General features: G+C 40.8%; 4 protein-coding genes across 13 annotated transcripts in view; 2 read left to right on the plus strand and 2 right to left on the minus strand.

Annotated features, from left to right (window-relative positions):
• Positions 1 to 253: 253 nt before the first annotated feature.
• Positions 254 to 5,466, plus strand: pdzd11 (PDZ domain containing 11). Of its 3 annotated transcripts, none has more exons than XM_053428728.1 (7): positions 254 to 342; positions 622 to 671; positions 822 to 929; positions 2,075 to 2,215; positions 2,359 to 2,457; positions 2,787 to 2,847; positions 4,291 to 5,466. In XM_053428728.1, the coding sequence occupies exons 3-7, from the start codon at positions 837 to 839 to the stop codon at positions 4,323 to 4,325; spliced, it is 429 nt and encodes a 142-aa protein (XP_053284703.1). In that variant the 5' UTR covers positions 254 to 342; positions 622 to 671; positions 822 to 836; the 3' UTR covers positions 4,326 to 5,466. The 3 variants fall into 3 exon arrangements, with proteins under 3 accessions (XP_053284703.1, XP_053284702.1, XP_053284704.1); XM_053428729.1 differs by having other exon boundaries at positions 276 to 342; positions 622 to 648; XM_053428727.1 differs by lacking the exon at positions 622 to 671 and having other exon boundaries at positions 264 to 342.
• Positions 5,467 to 6,194: 728 nt separating this feature from the next.
• stard14 (START domain containing 14) lies at positions 6,195 to 10,714 on the minus strand. Its single transcript, XM_053428726.1, has 6 exons — positions 10,309 to 10,714; positions 10,070 to 10,217; positions 9,246 to 9,349; positions 8,911 to 9,028; positions 8,768 to 8,820; positions 6,195 to 7,615 (listed from the first exon to the last, which is right to left on the minus strand). Exons 1-6 carry the CDS (start codon positions 10,483 to 10,485, stop codon positions 7,409 to 7,411), a joined length of 807 nt encoding a protein of 268 aa, XP_053284701.1. The 5' UTR covers positions 10,486 to 10,714; the 3' UTR covers positions 6,195 to 7,408.
• A 1,715-nt stretch (positions 10,715 to 12,429) lies between these two features.
• Positions 12,430 to 20,212, minus strand: rab41 (RAB41, member RAS oncogene family). 2 transcript variants are annotated; one of them, XM_053429410.1, is made up of 8 exons: positions 20,027 to 20,212; positions 18,857 to 18,915; positions 17,935 to 17,988; positions 16,943 to 17,048; positions 16,513 to 16,624; positions 15,987 to 16,080; positions 14,677 to 14,743; positions 12,430 to 14,446 (listed from the first exon to the last, which is right to left on the minus strand). In XM_053429410.1, exons 1-8 carry the CDS (start codon positions 20,103 to 20,105, stop codon positions 14,382 to 14,384), a joined length of 636 nt encoding a protein of 211 aa, XP_053285385.1. In that variant the 5' UTR covers positions 20,106 to 20,212; the 3' UTR covers positions 12,430 to 14,381. The 2 variants fall into 2 exon arrangements, with proteins under 2 accessions (XP_053285385.1, XP_053285384.1); XM_053429409.1 differs by lacking the exon at positions 16,943 to 17,048 and adding an exon at positions 17,527 to 17,632.
• Positions 19,100 to 20,846, plus strand: part of inppl1b (inositol polyphosphate phosphatase-like 1b) — a 31,462-nt gene continuing 29,715 nt past the window's right edge. For all 7 annotated transcript variants that reach the window (XM_053429399.1, XM_053429405.1, XM_053429403.1 and 4 more), the window contains exon 1: positions 19,100 to 20,285. The gene's annotated coding sequence lies outside the window, so the exon portion shown is untranslated. The remainder of the gene's footprint in view (positions 20,286 to 20,846) is intronic.

Below are 20,846 nucleotides of genomic sequence, written 5' to 3' on the forward strand. Positions count from 1 at the left end.
GTCCAAGAGTAGTAAAAGCGATATAACAGTAATAACATATATATAACAGTTATATATATAAACGTAATAACAGCTAGATAACAGATATGTATAATAGTAATAACAGCTAAATAACAGAAATAAAAGCTATTTAACAGTAATAACAGTTATATATAGTAGTAATAACAGCAAAATAACGCTAATAACAACTATGTAACCGTAATAATTGTTATACACCAATGGTCTGTAGAGGGCAGGTGTAATTCCCCCTCCGGGACAGCAGGAGGCGACAATACTCCAAGTGTTGATCAGTGTTCGTTACAGAGGAAGAGCCCGTTGCTAACCGTGTCAGAGAAACCTGCGGTGAGTTTATTTGTTATTTAATGGCGGCCACTCTGTATTTTCGATCCACAACACACACGTAGTATCTCCGCCCTCAGAGCTCTGCTCCCTCAAGTAGCGAATACGAGTTTAAATGAGCTGTAAACGAAGCGAAGTGAGCTCGTTTCCCAATTAGCTAGCAAGCTAACCAGCGTTAGCCCGCAGCGTCTTGTTTGTGTGTTATTGCTGCGAATTGAGCCACTTTCCACTTCCTGTTTAATTTATCCCTCACGATCTAAATGTTCGTCGTTATATTCACAGTGACGTCCCAGCGTGGAAGTGGAGAAGGTGATACAGTGATACAACAACCGGCGTGTCTTGGTCTCTTCCGGCTAAAACCTAACTTTATATACATTGCTTCACAATAAGAGTCATTACGATAACTGCTACCTGTGTTTTGTATACATCAAGCAGTGCAATAAATGTTAGGGAGCACGTTTTCATAACTTCTCTCTCTTAAGGTCTGCCCAGAAACGATGGATCAGAAAATCCCTTATGACGACTACCAGCTCCCAGTTGTCTTCCTGCCTTCTTATGAAAACCCACCAGCTTGGATACCTCCACAGGACGTACGTCACAGGCTTTACCCTGCAGCTCTGACTCAAACCAGGGGCTGGTGATGGACTTTGTCTGGGGGGGGGGGGGGGGGGCTGGCACAGATGACATAGATCGTTCTCTGGATGTCCACTGACTCCTAACTGGTGACTCTGACCACTTTTATGGTCAATGTTTTAATGTTCTCAGAGAGCTGATGTTGTCTAGATCTCATGTGTCAAAGCTATCAACATTGGAAACACACACGTCATGGAGTTTCAGACCAAAACTGGTCATAGCATCGACTTTAAAAGGTTGAGTTGTTCAGCAGGAGTCAGTGGACGTGGGGGTTGGGATCTCTAGGCACCTCACGATTGGTTTCACTTCAGAGGGCTACGATTCGGTTATCGATGCATCTGTGACTAGAGGTGTGCATCTTCACTCGCCTCCCGCTTTGTGCGTTAAAAGTATTTTGGACTGTTATTGTTATTACAACTGTGCTATGATTTACAAAAGAAGGTTTTCAATTCAAAAATCGGTCTACAGCAGTGGTCATTGCCTTCCACATGGATTTGACATTCAGTCAGTTTAAACTTATGTGTTGCATCTTTAGCCTTCACTGTATCAGGGTGGCCGTGTTGCTCACACAAACTAAAACTTCTGGGCACTTTAACCCTGATATCCTGGCTGTGCGCTTCTTGTGTTTTTTTTATTTTTTTCATAAACGCTCGAGCAAATCAACAAACACAAAGTAATCATCAGTACTGTTCAGGTGCTAATAACTTCTGACTAGCGTTGATGTTTATTGGTAAAGTGTGAAGTGAGCGCACGTCAGAACTGTGTGCTCTCCCTCCACCTGTCACCTGTGCCCTCTATTGTGCATCTAATGACTGCCACCAAGTGTCCAAAATAATACTGCACATTATTGAATAAAAATAATGTGACATGCCATCAATTAACAACAATGGGCTCCTGTCGTGAAGACGACAAAGTGTAGTTGAATTTTACTTTTTAAAATATTGGGCCAGGAAACTTCTCTGCTGCTCAATTTCAGTTATAAACGTGACACTGAGAATGTTCCCAGTCGTTTGGCTTGTGATGTCCTGCTGCACCGTTTCCTGCAGGTTGTGGACTCTGATCAGATCCCTCTCAGTAATTCAAGGTTTTTCTCCGTTTGTAGCGTATTCATCACCCTGACTACAACAACGAGCTCACGCAGTTCTTACCTCGCACCATCGTCCTGAAGAAACCTCCGGGAGCACAGCTGGGCTTTAACATCCGGGGGGGCAAAGCATCACAGCTAGGAATCTTCATATCCAAGGTGTGTGTGTGTGTTAGTCCTCCTTGTGTTTTGTATATACTTTTACTGATTTTCATGTTGTACCTTTGACAAATTATTTGCTTTTTGAACAATGTAAAAATTTGAATGACTTATTTCTGTGTGTGTGTGTGATGGGTCGGCAGGTGGTTCCAGACTCAGACGCCCACAGAGCAGGGCTACAAGAGGGTGACCAGGTTCTGTCTGTGAATGAGGTGGATTTCCAAGACATAGAGCACTCAAGAGTAAGTCAGAAACGTACAGATTTTAATCATCACTTTATTATACAGTTATACAGTATATCAACGATCACATTTCCTGGTTGTCTAAAAACTGTCTGAAACTGACTGTGTTGTCAAACAAAAAAATCCATTCCTCTTCCAACCGGAGAAAGCTGCATTATTCCGAATTTCATTAAGCTAATCACAATTAGAATGCTTGAATGTGCATATGATCAAAATGTAACTGGTAAAGCATTTAATCTCTCATTAAGTTAACATTGACCCCAACAGTTGTTTATTGGTGATATCCTTTTTATTGCATTGCATTAAGTGAATGTCTTCTTTCTCTTAAGGCCGTAGAGATTCTAAAGACTGCACAAGAAATATTGATGCGGGTTCGCTTCTTTCCTTACAGTAAGTCTCACTCTAAAAAAATCACATCAACAACAACATGAGGAGAATGTTTGAAGTGCACGTAAAGCAGTAATAAAGTATTAATAAATACAATTCTGAGTCTGTCACATCCCAGAAAAACATGTGGTATCAACCACCTGGGCCAATTTGAATGATCAGAAATATCGCCATGGTTTGAAAATAATGGAGAGAAAAAAGGAGAATTCTCTCCACTGCGAGTGGTCTCGGTTTGTCAAGCTACCTGCTGGATTTGGTCAAAGAAGAAACTGGTGCAGTTGATCCTTAGTTCATAATCAATGTTGCTCTTCACAAAATCATCAACTCGTCTTTATCTCATCATATTTATGAAATTTGGATAAGGGGAACTTTTCCTGCAATTTCTAATGTACATGCAAGATTCGGACAAAGGCGTTACTGTAGTGGGTGTGGCAGCTTTTAATTGTGTCAGAGAATCATTAATACTAATGTGCTTAAGTTCTTACAGAGTCACAGTGTTAAGGGAGGGGTTCTGCTAAGTACAGGGATGACGCACAGTAACAGTAGAGCGGTGATTTATGACCCGCCCAAAAAGTCCCGAACACAAGATGACGAGAGACAGTTAAACGGCCTAATTCCTCAACTCAGTATTTCATAGGTCACAGTCTTCTCACACGTTTGTAGTTATTATTTTAACATATACAATATGTGTAGAAATGTAAATAAACATGTGCCCATTATGAAGATTGGACAAATAATGCAGTCAGAAATTACAAATATTACTATGCAATTTTTCATAAAAGGCCTTAACTGTACAGACTAGATCTTCATTTACTGAGAATACGAATGAGTTCCTGGCTTATATCAAATAATTACATTGTATCATGATAAATACATGTAAGTAATTGAGATATTTGACTTAGATGTGTTTGTTTCTTAAGCCAACATAATTATATTTTAATTTCAATAGTATCAGAAAACATTAATAGTTTAGTTTTTGTCTAGAATTAAAATACTGAGATGAGTTAAAAGAGAATTATATTCATCCCAAAGAAAATGTATACTTTTGAATTTGGATGGGATAGGAGGTTTAAATCTGTTTTGAATTTCTAACTTGGACTTTGACTTTTATCATGGTCTGCTGATACAACATTAACAACAATACATGTTTTATCCTGTAGGTTAAACTGTTGCATAGGCAAACTGAAACTGGCAGTTTAAAGTTCATGTGAGAAAAAAGCTTCCAAAATGAAAATATAATAATATATGACAGAGCAAACCTGAAGAATTTGTCAGCTCATAAATTCCTGCATCATGTTTCAGTACCACTATTACCTGTGGATAACTGTGGTGTCTTCAGCAGCAGAAAACTGTCTGTGAGGTCGCTTAGTTGTATCATACTGGTCATGGTTTCTGTATAATGACATGTTCAGTTTTGTAATCTTCTCTTTTGTGATCTTTTAATAGACTACCAAAGGCAGAAGGAGAGGACTGTCCACTAGGTGGCAGCAGAACGAGAGAAAGCGTTGGACAGACCTTCTCCTCCTCCCACGGACTCTGGCCTCCATTCTGTCTCAGCTTCACGATGACAGATGTATGACTAACAAACTCATTCAAAGTCCGTGTACGAATAACAAAGACTCAGTCTTCTCTCCGTCAGACAGTCAAACCCTCTGATCTACTGTGACACACACACAATGATTTCTACAGCATTAGGGGGTGTTTACAGGAAGTCTTATTTTTAGCTTATAGAAAAGCAGAAGCCTTGTAGACATTTTAAATCATGAATTATAGAATTGATGCTTTCAATCGTAACTTTTAAAGACTGTAATTTAATGAATTCAAATTGCCTTTTTTAACCTTTCCCTCAAGCTCATTAGAGGTTTTAGAAATATAAAACCTAAATCAAGTTCAAATTTGCACTGTAAACCTTTTCATGGTTTACTCTAATATAAAGTAATCATATAACTGTACCGCATAAATTAGTAACCGAGCAGTAACATGTATTGTACATATAGCTTGGATTTCAACAATATTTTGAGTACAGAGACAGCACAGTGTCACATGACTTTATTAGATGTAGTAGATTTTAAAATATAACAGAAAACACTGTACTTCCATTTTTTTTATTTAACAAATATTTATAATTGTGTTGGAAATATTCAGTTGTGTAAATATATTTCAATCACTGCTATTGTGAACCCAGCATTACTTTAATACTGAAAAGTATAAATATCTTCTGTTTCATACATTTTAAGTTTTATAGACACTGCTCCAGGGCTGAATGACGTGGTTTTTATTTGATGTATTCATTGTTTACTTGAGTTTCCAAACTCTTGACAATTATAGCTTCTTACATTCTGTTAAAGTGCTGTTATTGTGCTCTGTATCTTAGCATACTGCTAAAGCCTATTATATTGTTTCTGTATTCCAAACAGTGATTGTTGTCACCTCTTTGTTGATTTTACTGACTTAGCACATATTAAACCAGAGACAGTTTTTGGTCTACACACAGTGACAGAGAACAGTTGAAACCTTGAGGATGTTGCGGCTCTATGCTAAGATACAGTAGCTTTGGAAAAATCTGCAGACACCGTCTTATTCATTTGTAAATTGATTTTAATAAAGGGACTTTTAAAGCAACTATGTAACTTTTATTGAGTAACAGCGCCCTCTGCAGCCACATCTGAACTGAGACCCCTGAACCAGAAGAGCTGCTGCTGTAACAAATAAACCAAATTCTGGAGTTAAAGTTTCCTGACAGAGTATCAGAAAGAAACTCAGGTCTTTATGACCCAATCTACACTTTCTGAATTACATCTTTCTGGAAATTTAAGCTGCAACCATTGTCATTTACACTTTCCATTGGAGGTTGTAACAGCTCAGCAAAGTTACATTTGGCAAGAAATGGAAATTAAAGCGTCACTATTCTCTATTTTCCAAGTCAGTGTTGCATCACCCTCATTTTGAAAATGCAGTGTAAAGGTAAAAAGTTGCAGAATGTTGCTTGAAATCTTCCTCGGAATCAAAATAACCATCTGAATCTTCTGGTTGTTCTGATTACATTTTCTTACTGAGTGCATCATGAAACAAACAAGTTTTTTTCAAATCCTTTTTTATGAAAGAAGTTAACATTGACAAGTAAAGAAGTATTTGAACTCTAGCAACCCTTTGTCTTTGTACTTGAAGAGCTTGAGAAAGGGGCTGGAAATCAACTGGTTTGCTCTGAAACATGTAGCTCTACTTGTTCCACGCTGGCAGCTGGTTTCTCTTGAAACTGACAGACTGACTGTCGCTTAGACAGGAATGCAGCCACTGACAGTGATGAGCAAAGCATGTAAACCTCGTGGGGAGAAAAAAATACCAAAAAATCAAGACCTTGAAGTTTTGTTTATAACATATATCTTAAGAAGCAAAAACTAAACAATCTCAGCTTGCGGGACGACACTCCAGCGTCGTTTCTCCAACATGGCTTCATCTACAGTTAAAGTAACTTCAAATAAATATATAAAACTAAAATCAGGGGCCTTCAGGCAAAGTTTTTTCTAACTGACAAAAATACAAACTTCTTAACATTTAAGTGTTAATACAACCCAGCTACATTTTCATCCTTACAGACCAACTGCTGATCTAATCCTTGAGTGTCGATGCAAGTCTACAGTCTGTATAACTTATATAGAGATTTCAATAAATACACTATATTTGCACGTCACAATGAACCTTCACACAGCCCTCCTGTATAACATAAGGAGGATGGAGCAGAGCTACTCGTAATTACTTATCATGGCTAAATAAAATGAAGTGTGTATTACACAATAAAATTCACATTTTAAAAACAAAATCAGTGGCAAACGTAATGACAGCGAGGTTTCTTTTTTGTTTTGGATTAGCCCCCCCCCCCCCTCACTCCCCTAAGGCAAATTGTTCAGATTCACAGTCGATGCTCTGAGCTGCTGCACAAACAGCACGTTTCATGTAATCACATTATCATGAAGCCGGTTTAAACCTGCAACCAACAATAATTATAATGAGATTTAACAAAATAAAAAAGGGACTATTATATTGTCAATTTTGTTGACTTCGAATAAAAAGGGTGGTAAATAGTCTATGTTTTGACAAACAATTGTTGCGTTATAAATGTTGGTATTTAACTTCACTTTCACCGATGACAATTCTTCTTACTTCTTTTTAGTCCCTCATTAAAGGTAACTCAATTTCCCAACATTTTAAAATGGGTTAGTGCACATGTTACAGAGTCGCCACTGTATAAGTAAAGCTTCCACCAGGCCAACATTCAAAGCCCAACACCTGTAACATCTGCTGTAAGGACAACACTGGACACGTGTTTAGCTTAGTTCGACATAGACCGAGGTGAATGGCAACTTGATCTGTCCTCACTTCCTACTGTTAAGACAGCTGTAAACACTTTGTACTTCATGCTCATCCCACAAGGCACTCTGATGTGGAAAAACTGGAGGATTAGGGCGAAGTCACACAGTAGGAGGTCTCAAGTCTTTTTGTTTTCATGAGGATAATCAGTCCATCCTCCTCTCCCTCCCTCCTTCCCTCCTTCCGTCACTTCAATTTAACTACTGTCCTCGCTGTCCTGCGCGTCCACCTTGGAGCTCTCGTCCACGTTCTCCAGCGAGTCGGCTCGCTGTATCGACAGCTCGGCGGGGTCCATCATGGGCAGCGTGTTCTGCTCCGGGTACAGCCAGGGCTTCTGTTCGGGGGAGTTCTGCTGCTTCCACTCGGGGTAGTTCTTTCCCGCCTTGTGCAAACACTTCATCACCTGGGGGAAGGAGGGCGAGGAGAGGGTAGGATTATCATCGGGTCTGACAGTGAGGGTCACTCCGCACCTTCAATCTCAGTCAACAGCGCTGGAGATAAAGCTGCTCGACGCCTGTAACTGATTAAACGGTTGAGTAGCTGCAGGAGACCCTGTGATTGTGAGAAACCATTTACAGCTCTGACGCGATAACGAAGTCAAATGCTGAAACACGTTTGCAAAACACAATCTAATATATAAACTGAATGAGTCATATTTATGCCATCGACATTTGATCAAAGGCTTTAGGATTCTATGGCGTAAAAGAGGATCATCTTGGCAATCTCTTATCACAACTAACAATTGATGTAGTATGATTAAATATTTAAGTATTATTCACTTATTATTAGATATATTTCCTCCTGCTTATTATCAGCATAATCACCCTGTGGGGCCTTAAACATCCATCCATATAATATTGAACAAATTGTACATTGAACATATTTAGAATCAAGATATCCCTTCTTTTTGCATTTATCTTATCATTGACTTTTTTTCCAGTTTGTTATTTAAGCTGGTTAGCCAATGAAATATGAATTGTTGTTAGTGTGAAGTCGTGTCTGTAAATAGTTTTGATAAGCCTTTGTTACTAACTAAAAACTAGTAGACTAAATTAGATAACAAGTTTAAGTTTTAAACCAACAAGTTCCCCCCTCAGCCAAAGTTTGTTCTTGCCTTTTGTTTCATTTATAGAAATCAGTTTCTAGTCAGTAAAGGTCAATGCTTCCGTCTTGTTACAGAACTCAAGTTCCTCAGTGGCAGTTTCACACAACTGCACACTTTGGTCTGAATAGTTTCCACCTGCCTAGTGCGTATGAAACCTGGGGAACGAGTTCTGCCGGGAGCGAGCGAGCCACGGCGAAGGATCTGAGATGATCCTTTGTCAGCAGCCTCACTGGGACGGGCCCTTAAATCTGGTTTCTACGGTTACCATTGTCCATTAAAGACACACGAAACCCTCACTCCCTTACGCGCACACACCTCGCGCACACGTTCACCTTGTGGTTATGTAAACCCACAGCGGTAGACGCACACGTTCAGAGTTATTACAGCCATATCTTTAAGCACACGTTTGCCTGCGGGCGTTTGGCTCAGCGGTTGTGTCACGTTACGTACCCGCGGAGCCAAGACTTGAGACGCTTTGTTCACCACCCACTTTGGAAGAGAACCTGGAAGCACAGAGAGGAGACGGCAAACTTTAGATAAACGGATCTGAAAACAACAAGCCAGCAACTGTTGTGGTTTGGACGTGGTCTTACCTTTGGGGTCGGCTTGTGAAAGGTATATGAAGGCACAGCTGCTGGGTCCTATGGGCTTGATGTAATAGCCGGTGAGGATGGAAATGGCCCTGACGAGGTCGCTGCGCGGGGGGTATTTCTGGGATGGAATCAGAAGAGGTTTTCAAAATACTGAGGGGGGGGGGGGATCTTGGTTGAAAATAGCTCTCGAACATGCAGGAAGGAATGAAAAATATCTGTGCAAACACAACGTCTTATAAATGGAACGTGCAGAGACAGTGGTTGCTCTGCGGCTGGAAGTGTGTGTGTGTGTGTGTGTGTGTGTGTGTGTGTGTGTGTAGGAGGCGGAGGCGTACCGGGTGCTTGACTGAGAAGTTAACGATCATGTACTCTTCATCCTTCACCTGCCACGAACGCAGCGTCACCACATCTCGGTTCTTTATCGGCTTTGGACAGAGCCCTGAAGAGATGAACAGCACAAAGACAAATCTGTGTTACACTCTCCTCGGTTTCGCTTTTCACGATCACAACCTCAGAGTCAGCAGGTGCCTCCTTGTTGTGGCAATAAACAGGACAGTGTTCAATCCCCGAGGGAGTTGTTAAAAGCGATCACACAAATGGATGGACTGTGAAAATGGAAATACAGCAGGGAGCGTTTTTGCTGATAGGGAAATTGTGGTTTCCCTCAGAGTTAAAGTCCATTTTACTCGTTATCTATCATTTTTACGTGATTTCTATAAAGAACTTGATGCAGAAAAGAAAAGAGGAGGTGTGGTCACTTTAGTTATTGTGTCGAGAATGAGGTCAAATGGATGAATGGCACTAATTCAGCCATAACAATGTTGAAATAGCTAGTGGTACTATATTTATATTAGTGGAATTATTTTTATATTCCTATAACCCATATTCACAAATTAACATATTTCGTAATAGGGATTAACAAGGTGAGATATCCTCTGCCCTTAACAAGATTTAGGAAAAACAATAGCCAGAACCCCCACTTTAAGTCTATCCAAATTAACTTGATTAAACAAGATAAAAGTGGCTACTTCACGTGTATTCAGTTTAAGATCCAATCATTTGAATAAATATGTCTCAACCCGTGAGTCAGGTGAGGCCTTCACTGTCCGTGGGTCAGTTCAACACAGCGGAGGAATGTGTCACAGATAAGAGTCCTCACATGCGAAGTAGCCCACATCAGCGTTAGCAGAGAGCCGGGCGATGTCGCGGCTCTCCAGCATGGTGGGGTCCCACTTCTTGCGGTACTGGCCGTCCTGGAGGACGTCGTACATGACGGCGGCGGACACGTCCCTGATGGTCATCTTGCACTGAAACACATGGAGGGAGGGGGGGACACACGGGTGAAGCAGACGACGACGCGGGCCCAGAGAGTCGCAGAAGTTCGGAGCCGGAACTCACCTTGATCGTGTGGTTCTTTGGGACGTTGTTTCCCTTCTTGGCCGAGGGATGTTCCACCCACACCTGCATGTCGCTGTTGTTGTCGTACTTCTTCAGCCAGCAGCTGTCGGTGGAGAGGCACTGCAGCCTGAAGTCAGCGAACATCGCCTCGTCGGGTAAAATGTTCTCCGCGGACATCTTCCAATTCAAAGTTAACTTCCCACTGAGAGAGAGAGAGAGAGAGAGAGGAGCCACGGAAAGTAAGAGGGACTCACAACAAAGCACCTGCTCGGCCCGGAGTGTGTGTCTGTGTGTGACGGGACCCGGCGGGGCTGGATCGATGGGAGATGATCGTCGAACAGGTCGAGCAGGATTTTCTTGCGGTGAATTCCTGAGCCATGCCTTCAACGCGCCCGACGTCACAGCACTTCCGGGTTGCAGGTGTGCGCACGGGGCAGGTGAGCCCCGCCCCCCGCAGAGAGATGGGGGAAGTTTTTTTGTTGTTGATTTAAACATTAATTGTAACATACGCACAAAACTAGTTGAGGACACACACACACATACACACAAACACAGACACACACACAGAAACCCCCCCCTCACGCACATAAAAACAGCAAGGAAAACATTCAACAAGAAAATAAAGAATAAGGGAAATTACGAAGGCATATTAATATCATTGTATTTATCTATGTGTATATCTGTGTTTATCTATCCATCCATCTATCTCTCTGTATATCTATCTATCAATATATCTGTCAATTATATCAATAGAGCCTATGATTGGCTAGAACCTCTATCATCATATTTTATTAAAACAAATAAGTTAACATTTGAAATCTTGAAACAGCCCCCCCCCCAAAAAAAAACTGCTGAACTGTTTTGACGCCTGAGCCTATATTATTTTTGAAACAGCCACAAATTGTTGTAAAATGTATACTTCAATAAAAAAAGTGTTTCAACAATATTTACATAATAATGAAGGGCAAAGAAAAAGTATCATATTCAAAAGGCAGATCAATAATTTAATACACAGGAACGTTCATCATAAAACCATGTGTTGGCTGAAAAGTCTGGTGTCAGACGCTTATGAGATGAAAATACTCTGAATGACGTTTAACCAGTTCACATGAGAAGCTGATATGTAAGACTGGTTGTGAAATGATGTGTCATTTTCTGAATTACTTTTCTGACTTGAGGGCGGTTGTGTGACTCTCGCCAGTCGGGATCTCATTTTTCTGATTACCCTGACAGCACATGAAGGCACTGGCGGTATCACACAGCGTCTTTGGGCCTGAGCTCATAGAGAGTGAAACAACTGGAGACATGTGTGGGCTGCTGCAGGGAGTGGGAAGGTGTTAAATATTACCACCACGTTGACTTGAGTGCTTCCTCCTAGATTGGGCCTATAGAGTCAGTTTTAACAACTCATGAAAGGTACAAATTAAAACTGAATTAAGTTCTGATTGAATATAATAACTTATTTAAAACTTGTTTTTTTTATGTTGGTAAAGATTCACATGGGATTTTTGATATTACACTTTTATTTGAATGACTAAATGTGATAAAGTCCAAGTTAAGATGATAAAAACATAAACAATTTAAAAACTACCATGAATACAAAAGAAAAGATATTCTGCTTGTACATCAGCTCTCGATTTTTAAAACAAAGTGCCTGTATATCTGTATATGCTTAGCATGTTGTGAAATGAAAACCTACCACACAGCGACTAGACAAACTCACTCACCTAACACAACTGAAATCGCATAATTAAATTGGTCTAAATGTTGAAACCCAAGAATAGGAATGATGAATTTCTGCTGACTAGTTTCAGTGTAACGTCACAGGCACAACATAGTTTTGTGTAAAGATGTGGCTCCTTTAATGTGATGTAACCTCATGTTCACACCTTTCTGTTGGAACACCAGTTATGCATAGCCAAATGATTAGCGGGTCCTGTTTGCGTTGACACACAATTTCCCTGGCTTCAATTCAGGTGCTGTGTCAAGAGCCTGTAAAAGTTTATTGAGATGACGCATCAAAAATAAGATAAATCATCAATGCGCCATACAACTGATACGATATAATAGTGCAATACCTTTTCCTACAACAGGGCTTCACAAAGCAAGGCATGACAGATGTTGATGTTTTGGTGAAATGTCTTTATTTAATTCCACGTGATAGGTCTACACTTGTGTTTCATTAACTCTCCTTTTTATACATCAGATAGTAATAGAACATTATTCACACAAACATTGCTAAACACGAGTAGACAGCATATTTCAAATGGACAGACACAATTCAGAAGAGCACAAAGCTGAGTATTTAATCAGTGACAAGTAATAGAAGAGCTGCTCATGTTAAAATGGTTGTTTAATGTAATTAAATACTGAATTTTTAAATCCATTTTTAAAACGCCATCATCTCAAAACAAGCTACAGCAAACGACCAGTGTCTTTTGTTGTGCTATGAACAGTTGGTTTGTGTTGTGTGTTTGTGTGTGTGTGTGTTCGGGTGAGTGTGTGTGTGCCTGGAGACCCTGCAGCCTCCACCTGTGACTGTAAACCAAACTACCGACTACACAAACAAGTGATTCTTTGCAGCGTGACGGAAAACAAAACATTACCAGGCCTCAATGTTGCCTTTAGTTGGGGTCGCAGCAGACACGCAAAAAATAAATAAAATAAACTTTTAACATGCGTGTCAGCGTCTGCACTTTTGGTCGAGCGTACAATGTCATCTTTATGTCCAAGTTACAAAATAAATAAACACAAAAACCCAACAGTCCTGCACAGCCAATAGCAATACAGCAAAAAGGTTACTGCAACTAACTCTCTGCACTTTCTACAGCAAGTTTGTTAGTAAGCGTCGGCTGAATCTGAGGACAAACTCTTTATCTACCAGCTCTACAAAACAACGAGTGAAGCCATGAACCAGTCAGCAGGCTTCTTTTATATTTTTACAATATTGTGGCTTGATTCAGTGCACAAAGTTGGTGAACAAACAAGCAAGGCATCTGTGTTCTTATCCATAGAAATCCTGCATGGTGAGCATGCTGCATGTTCTTGCAATAGTGTAATCGACACAACACAAGTGATCGATGAGATGGTGGGTGCGTCAGAACCTCCAAAGTGACAACTTTCCATCAGCGTTGACCTAAACTGAACACTGGCTCTTTTTATTTCAAACCTTGGGGGCATCTAATGACGGAAAACTGCTCTTTTGGCGTGTTAGTATGCGTGCAGCCTATTAAACATAGGAAAGACCATCGCTGTAGTTCTAATAAAGAGATAGCTGAAAGTTAGTAGCCATTCTAATGAGCTTGGGATGGCTTGCCTTTAAAATCAAAATGAATATAACTTGGTTACACATCCCTTTTGCGGCCACCTTTTAAATAAACCTCAAATCATAAATTTTGTCTGCTAACATGCTGTTGTATTAGTCAGTTCAAGCTGGCAGATGTATTAGATAAAAACTATAGCTAATAAATGGACCATTAACCCTCCTCAATAAAGAGGATTCCTTTAAGCCAAGTGTGGTAACATGATGATTAACAATGATGTAAATTTCGCCGGTAAGATCCTGTCTCTTCTCCCTCAAAATAAGACAAAGTATAAAAAAGGAAAAGGTATCTGAGATGTACAATATCTTAGATAATTAAATCAAAAAAAGTTAAATACAACGGGCTGATAACTCAACCTTGCAGAGTCATTAAAAATAAATCCCAAGCAGTTTTACTTTACAACAATGACGAGAGTAACAGCACTAAGATTCTGAACTGTGCAAGAACTCAAGAGCGGTTAGCTATGACGGTCGGCAGTCCTATATAATGCCATGCAACTGGATGAAAATCTCAACATATCATTGAACTTAATCCTTGTTTTAACCGTTTACTTTTTAAAACATTTTTTCCCCCAGATAATCTGCTTCAATACAGTAATGCACATCCACACGGATACTCTGAAAAGTCACTGAGTTGAAAAGGGAAAAAAAGACAGGTCCTCCATCCCAATGGCAATGCGCCAAGGGTGGGGAGAGTGGCCACTGAGAGACAAGCTGTTGGTGGGGAGGACACAGGCGGGGGTGAGGTGTACTAGCATGAGCAGCTGCTCTCGGTGACAGTCATCTCTGGCTGTTTCTCCAGTTTGATGTCGATCACTGAGAAGACTTGGTTAAGCAACATATTAGATGACTTTGCAAATTTCACTTCAGTATTTTCTGCAGTGCTATCGAGTTGCAATCTCAACTGTGAATTATTGTTCTGCTCTGCACAGGAAACTAAGAGTCACTTCTTACCAGGTTGACAATTTCCCTACAATAAAAGTAATAAAGTCTGAACAATAATAACAATAGTTGACAATAGCTGAAAGCAGCTTTGAAAAGGATACTGTCCTCTTTGCTTTTCTCCGGTGTGCTATCCATCCCTGGCAATGCGGCAGCAACACGACGGAACAGCTGCAAAACAAAGAGAGAATTAAATACAGTTCAGATGGGATATGAAGTCAAATGCTTTCAAATAGGGATGGATGATATGCGTAAATCTATTATGGTAAATGTAAATTCATTATTTTGACACTACGATAAACCTGATTTGGCAAGTTTCCTGTAATTTGAACACGAAAACTGTTTAAACGTAAGATAACCTGCCAGCAATGTTTGTTTTTGTCTACTTGTCGTATAATCGTCCAATACTGATGTAATGTAGTCCTAAATAAGAAGTAATACAAGTTTGACTGTTTTTGATTTACAATATATATCATATCAACCAGCCCTACTGTCAATATCAATCTACATGGTACGGACAGAGAGTGATCATTCCTAAACCACGTTTTATTTAAATCACAGGTAAACACGAGAAGCAGCTGAATCAGAGACAAATAGTAACTGACATTGCTGAGTTGAGATAAGAGCATGAAAGTGAAGGTTGCCGTGCCAACATCCTCCACAGAGCAAGTCCATTATATTCACAGAAACATTCGTAAAGCTGCAGAATTTGCAGTGAGTCAGACATAAATATAGATTGATCAACACTGAACAGAGTAAAGGTAAACTTGTGCAGAGCGAGTGAACCGAAACGCCTGTGGAGGGAAAACACATCTGATACGGAGATGATGTTGTGATGAGCCATCGGAGGGGAAAGTAGACGGAAGGAGTTAAATGAAGACGTTGAGGGCAGAATCGGCTCAATTACCCCGAGAGAGCAGAATCTCTACCTGTTTGACATTGTAGCCAGTCTTTGCGCTGGTTTCAATGAACATGACATTCAGTTCCTTAGCTCTCTGCTCGCCCTCCTCCGTGGTGATCTGTCTGCTCAGGTAAAAGCAAAAGGGGGGAAGATGGACGGACAGACAGACAGATGTGGAAAGAAGCATCGCAAAGAGGACCGGCCAAGAGGGGAGGGACGAGATGGAGAGAGAGAGAAACAAAGAGAGCTCAGCACAGGATCTTGTTTGGGGTTAAAAAGGAGAGAGGTTAGTTTAGTTCTAACACACACAGATAGAGAGGAAGACGAAGGAAGATGAGGCAGCAGGAAATCGACCCCTGGGGTCGCTCATTCATTCGTTCACCAGCCACACTCTGGTTCATATAATGAATACATGGAGGAGACGTCACAGCTGCACCTCCCTGACCTACGAGCGAAATGACCTGTGCTGGAAACGTGTCAGTATTAAACCTGCAGCTGTTTCTAGACACCAACCTGTTTGACGTTATAGCCAGCCTTGGCACTGGTCTCTATGTACATCACATTGAGCTCACGAGCTTTCCTCTCTGCCGCCTCAACAGAAACTTGCCTGCCATGGTCCCGGGGAAGGAGGGGGAGGGAGTGGTGGTCAGTGTGGTGTTGACGGGAAACACACACAAAAAAAAAAAAATCAAGATGACATGGAGAGAACAGACCAGGAGAGAGAACAAAAAACGTAAAGAAAAGGGGAAAAAAAGCCGAAATAAGGTCAAATTATGTGAAATAAAAATATGAAAAAAAACTACTTAACATCACTGAAGTATGCAAAAATACAGAGAGATGATAAAAGTCAAAACTGGATGGGATGCACTGAGGGGAAGAAAAGTGGGATTCCAGGCATTGGCAGAGTTTTTATACTAAAATACTTAATGCTACCCATTTTCTTATCCTCAAAGAATTATAAAATTACAATCTATATATCAATCGTTGTACACGTAATAACAAAATAAGAATCATTCACACATCGCACACAACCTTGTACCTTTTATCCGCCAAGTCTGTTTTGTTCCCAACAAGCATGATAATGACATCACTTCCTCTCTCTGTTCTAACATCGTCGATCCACTTTGAGGTTTGCTGGAATGAATTTAGATCTGTGGATGCAAATACACAAAAAAATTACTGTACATCACAAATCTGTGTAGGTCCACGAATAAAACATTTTGTATATTAGTTGTAGTTAAGTGTGCACAAGCAATTAGAAGTTTAAATTAAACATTAGAGGATTGTATGTAAGAAAAGCTCAAAGACATACGTATGTTAGTAAGCAAGAGGTTAAGGAGAGAAGCTTGAAAAAGAAAAATACTTAGAAATGTTGAGGGTTATTGGCAGAAACACATAACATTTAAACTATGCCAATAACGCATCATCTAGCTAGAGACACCGAGTGAAAGAGTACAGCCCTGACTCACTGGTGATGTCATAAACAACCACAGCAATGGTAGAGTCACGGATGTAGCTGGGAATTAGGCTACGAAAACGCTCCTGTCCAGCAGTGTCCCAAAGCTGGAGTCGGACCTGAGGATTTGAATGGAGGAGACAAGGAGAAGGACAAGGAGGTGGAGATAAAGAGAGGAAAGGCAGGACAAGGAGACAGAAAACGGGACAGACATGAAAGAACTGCGAGCCAAGCGGTGGAGATGAAAATTGCGTTTTATGGAGGAATGGCGAGAGTCACTCAAAATGCGGCGTGGTCAGAGATGACCAGTGTTATGTGATAAGACATGTGAAAAGAGGCAATGCTGAGTCATTGTTCAGGCTGATTCAGAGGATATTTTCCATTATTCATTTCTTTCCAACAACCTCGTATATGAAATCATTTAGAAAGCACAGACCCCCCTGGACAGTGCTGGAGAAAACAGCATCACCATGGCTGATACAGTGAGGAGTATATCGTCATTTTACTGTCCAGTGGGGTTTGCCAGACTAGTAGATGCTCTTCTATGCCCTCTCATACATTAAGTGAAGGACAAGGAGGTGAGGCTATGATACCTACTGGCTATATCATAAACCACCACAGCAGCAGCCGAGTCGCGGATGTAACTGGGGATGAGGCTGCGGAAGCGTTCCTGTCCGGCTGTGTCCCAGAGCTGCAGCCGAATCTGTGGCCAGTTGCAAAATGAATGTGGCAAATGGGAGTGGGCGCGAGGGGGATTTCATGACCCAGCCACGGGATGGAAGGAAAACAAAAACTTGAATGAAAATGAAAACAATGGGAACTAAAAACATGATCACACGTCTAACAAAATGAATGGTAAAATCTAAGATAATGTCAAAACACTATGTGAAATGGTGAAAGTGAAATAAATGGTGGCTACTGCATAAAGAGCAGATGAGAAGTGTTCAGGCTGTTTTAAAACTCTAGTAATGGGAATGATGAGAGTAACAATGAAACAAGGCTTACCGTGCGATCTTCTAGGTACATGGTTTTTGACAAAAAGTCAATGCCAATTGTTGCCTGTAATAGAATAATTGCATTAAATCATCATATTACAGTTAATACAAGTGTGTAATACAAACTTTATCTACAGACTAATAAGGTTGGACTAAAGGATCATGGAAAAATAGAGATCCTTTTCTCTGTATACAAGTTCATCTATGTGTATATAGTTGTTACTTGTGGTTCAGGTCGGGCTGCATGATGTGCAAAATATCTATTTTATGGAAATCAAGTTATTCCAAGGTGCACAAAAATGAATTAAAAAGAAAGGTAAAAACTGCCTTGAAACTCTGGTCAACATGAATATAGAGAATGCATCTATGAAAGGTGCTACTGATCTAAAGCCTGATTTGGCTGTAGAAATATTATAATCACTGGTTATTAGTTGAGTGAGACGAAGAGGTTTGAATCGTACTTTAAAATCGGTCCATTTCTGTCGGGTAGCTAAAACTCTAGCTAACCAGCTGTGTGCAGATGTGAGGCTGATGTCTTCTCAACACATATGAGATAATGAGTAGACTCAGGTTTCTGCACTGAAATTGAACAGTCAAGTGAATGTCTGGACTTTTTTTAAGCATCTGCTTCAGGTAGAGATTAGAGTCCATTTATAACTATAAGGGTTGCATTTTCCTTTGGTCTAAATGGAATTTTTTTATTGATGAACCCATAATTTGCACTTTTCACAAGGATTATATTAATCTGATATAACTGAATCATCAAGTCATTAATTATTCTAAATTGATCAATGTTGAACACCGACATTGAATTGGGAGAGCAGTGCTGATATCCACCTGAATTTAACAAGTCACAACCTCTCTTATGATAAAGGGCTGTTTAATCCATTTACATTAATAATCCAACCATGTACTGGAACATATATATTTACCTGATAAGTGTTGTCGAAGCTGTCATACATAAACCTGGTGATGAGCGAGGTCTTCCCAACTGTGCAAACACAATGACAGCAACTTTAAACTAAATCAAATCATCGCAGATCAATTCAATCGGCTGTTCAGATTTAACACCCACATGTATCCGAACTGATTTCGTAAGACAGGCCGAGGGAAAGCAGATCAACATGACTCAGTGACGTGGTGAGTTCATTCACTGCTCTGCTGTGGACGCTGAACCCACACGCTGAGCTGGCAGTATGGGTGGAGCCACACAAACATGGAAAATGAAAAGAGGCTCACTTCTCTCGTGTGTTTTTCGCGATTTAACAGCGCCATGTTAGACACAACGAACCCTCCTACACAATCACGATTAGCCGTGTGGGTGTAGTTCCCATTGAGCTGGTGACAAATGTCCCGGGGCGGAAAGGCCGAGTGGTCTGGACCCACCAGCCGACGTGGCTCTGCAAGGTGCCACCGTCCGATGCTAACGGCTAGTGAGTTGAGCTACGCTACACTGACAGGGAGGATGAGCTCGATTCCCGTCCCCTTCAATAGGATGTATTGTGTTGAAAATCAACACACAAATGACAACACTTCTGCAATTTCTAATACGTAGCCAATATAAGTGGACGCTTGACGTCTTTAAGCTTGGCACAGCTAGCTGCTAGGTAGCTAAACATAATTAGCCGGCTACATTTGCGCAAGGGGGGTGAAGTCGGTGCATCACAGGCTAGTGGCCCGACTGGAAACCGTGTGCTTTTATTCAAAGTGACAACGAAATAATGTTAAGATAAAGTTCAAATTATATAAAACGTCAACATTACTCGGGGTGGCCATTCATCGAAAAGAGGAAAAGCAACGTATTTGACTAGCTTAACATTGTATATGCTAGCTAGCTAGCTTTGCAATGACATCATCCCCATTGAGAGAAAACGTAATGTCCACAGTGATTATGTCACCGTCCACTATATTAAACCCTGTGTTCAGACTGATATGTAAACATCTACTTCTGTATCGTCATGGGTCGCCAATGTCAGGCTTCAGCCTCAGGGAGAGCCAGCCGCTAGCTAGCCGAAGAAGCTAGCTAGCCCATCTTAGCCACTTCTCCAAACATTCTCCCCGCATCCCAGCGACACGTCGGGCGCTTCGTCCCTCGGACTCACCGCTCTGCTCGCCCAGGAAGACGAGCTTGAACTTTCGTAAAGGGTTGCCGAACTCCCCGCCGCCGGTCGTGGTAGACATGTTGGCAAAAAAAACAAACAGCTACTCGGCTAGCCTAGCTAACGATGCGTCCGGAGCGGAGAGGAGCGAGTAGTGTATCTTCCTCCTGCTCGGGGCAGCGCTATTGTTTTCTTCCACACGCAGGAGGGGAAAACAGCGCCACCACGAGGCCACAGCCGAGGGTTTTAAACAACTTACAAGGTACAATCTCATTTCATGTCCATATACGAAGCATGATTTATTTTTTTCCCACCGTTTTTTAACAGTATCAGTGTAAATATTGACTAATATTGTGCTGCTGGGGTTTGAACAAAGGCCCAGTGAGATCACTCAGATTAATTGGCAAAGCCTTTGTTTATAGAATATATAAATCAGAATCAGAATAGAAAGGCTATAGAAATGCAGAACTGATGAAGCTTTGGGTGGAATATAATGGTGCATTCAGGATCCGGCTCCAGTGTCTAACATGGACAAGAAACCACATGTTTGTACCGAGCAATGGCTCCTTCATTCATTCTGTGTTTGTGTAAATGCATGTGTTGATTAAATGACTCAAAATGTGACCTTGACTGAGACTACACACCAACTGGTCTATATGTATTTATTGTTTAGTGTGGTGACTGTATTTCTATAACTATCCCTATTTAGTCATTCATTCATTTTTAAGTTATATACTAATGTAGATCTGTGAGTTTGAAATAGAACTAAACTGAAAGGCAAGAAATAGATCTCTCCAAACCAGTGGTAGAGGAAAAACTTGGC

Source organism: Pleuronectes platessa, chromosome 8 (assembly GCF_947347685.1).
Source record: "Pleuronectes platessa chromosome 8, fPlePla1.1, whole genome shotgun sequence".
NCBI lineage: Eukaryota > Metazoa > Chordata > Actinopteri > Pleuronectiformes > Pleuronectidae > Pleuronectes > Pleuronectes platessa.

What these genes read in the sequence shown, in the direction of transcription:
- pdzd11 (XM_053428728.1), top strand. Translation starts at nt 837, where the DNA reads ATGGATCAGAAAATCCCTTATGACGACTACCAGCTCCCAGTTGTCTTC. An exon ending in TAGGAATCTTCATATCCAAG is followed by an intron (nt 2,216 to 2,358) that starts GTGTGTGTGTGT and finishes ATGGGTCGGCAG; the next exon opens with GTGGTTCCAGACTCAGACGC. An exon ending in AAGACATAGAGCACTCAAGA is followed by an intron (nt 2,458 to 2,786) that starts GTAAGTCAGAAA and finishes CTTTCTCTTAAG; the next exon opens with GCCGTAGAGATTCTAAAGAC.
- stard14 (XM_053428726.1), bottom strand. Translation starts at nt 10,485, where the DNA reads ATGTCCGCGGAGAACATTTTACCCGACGAGGCGATGTTCGCTGACTTC. An exon ending in TGATGTGGGCTACTTCGCAT is followed by an intron (nt 9,350 to 10,069) that starts GTGAGGACTCTT and finishes TCATCTCTTCAG; the next exon opens with GGCTCTGTCCAAAGCCGATA. An exon ending in CTCAAGTCTTGGCTCCGCGG is followed by an intron (nt 7,616 to 8,767) that starts GTACGTAACGTG and finishes TCCTTCCCCCAG; the next exon opens with GTGATGAAGTGTTTGCACAA.
- rab41 (XM_053429410.1), bottom strand. Translation starts at nt 20,105, where the DNA reads ATGTCTACCACGACCGGCGGCGGGGAGTTCGGCAACCCTTTACGAAAG. An exon ending in CTGGCTATAACGTCAAACAG is followed by an intron (nt 14,744 to 15,986) that starts GTTGGTGTCTAG and finishes TTTGTTTTGCAG; the next exon opens with CTGTTCCGTCGTGTTGCTGC. An exon ending in GGAGAAAAGCAAAGAGGACA is followed by an intron (nt 14,447 to 14,676) that starts GTATCCTTTTCA and finishes AAGTCTTCTCAG; the next exon opens with TGATCGACATCAAACTGGAG.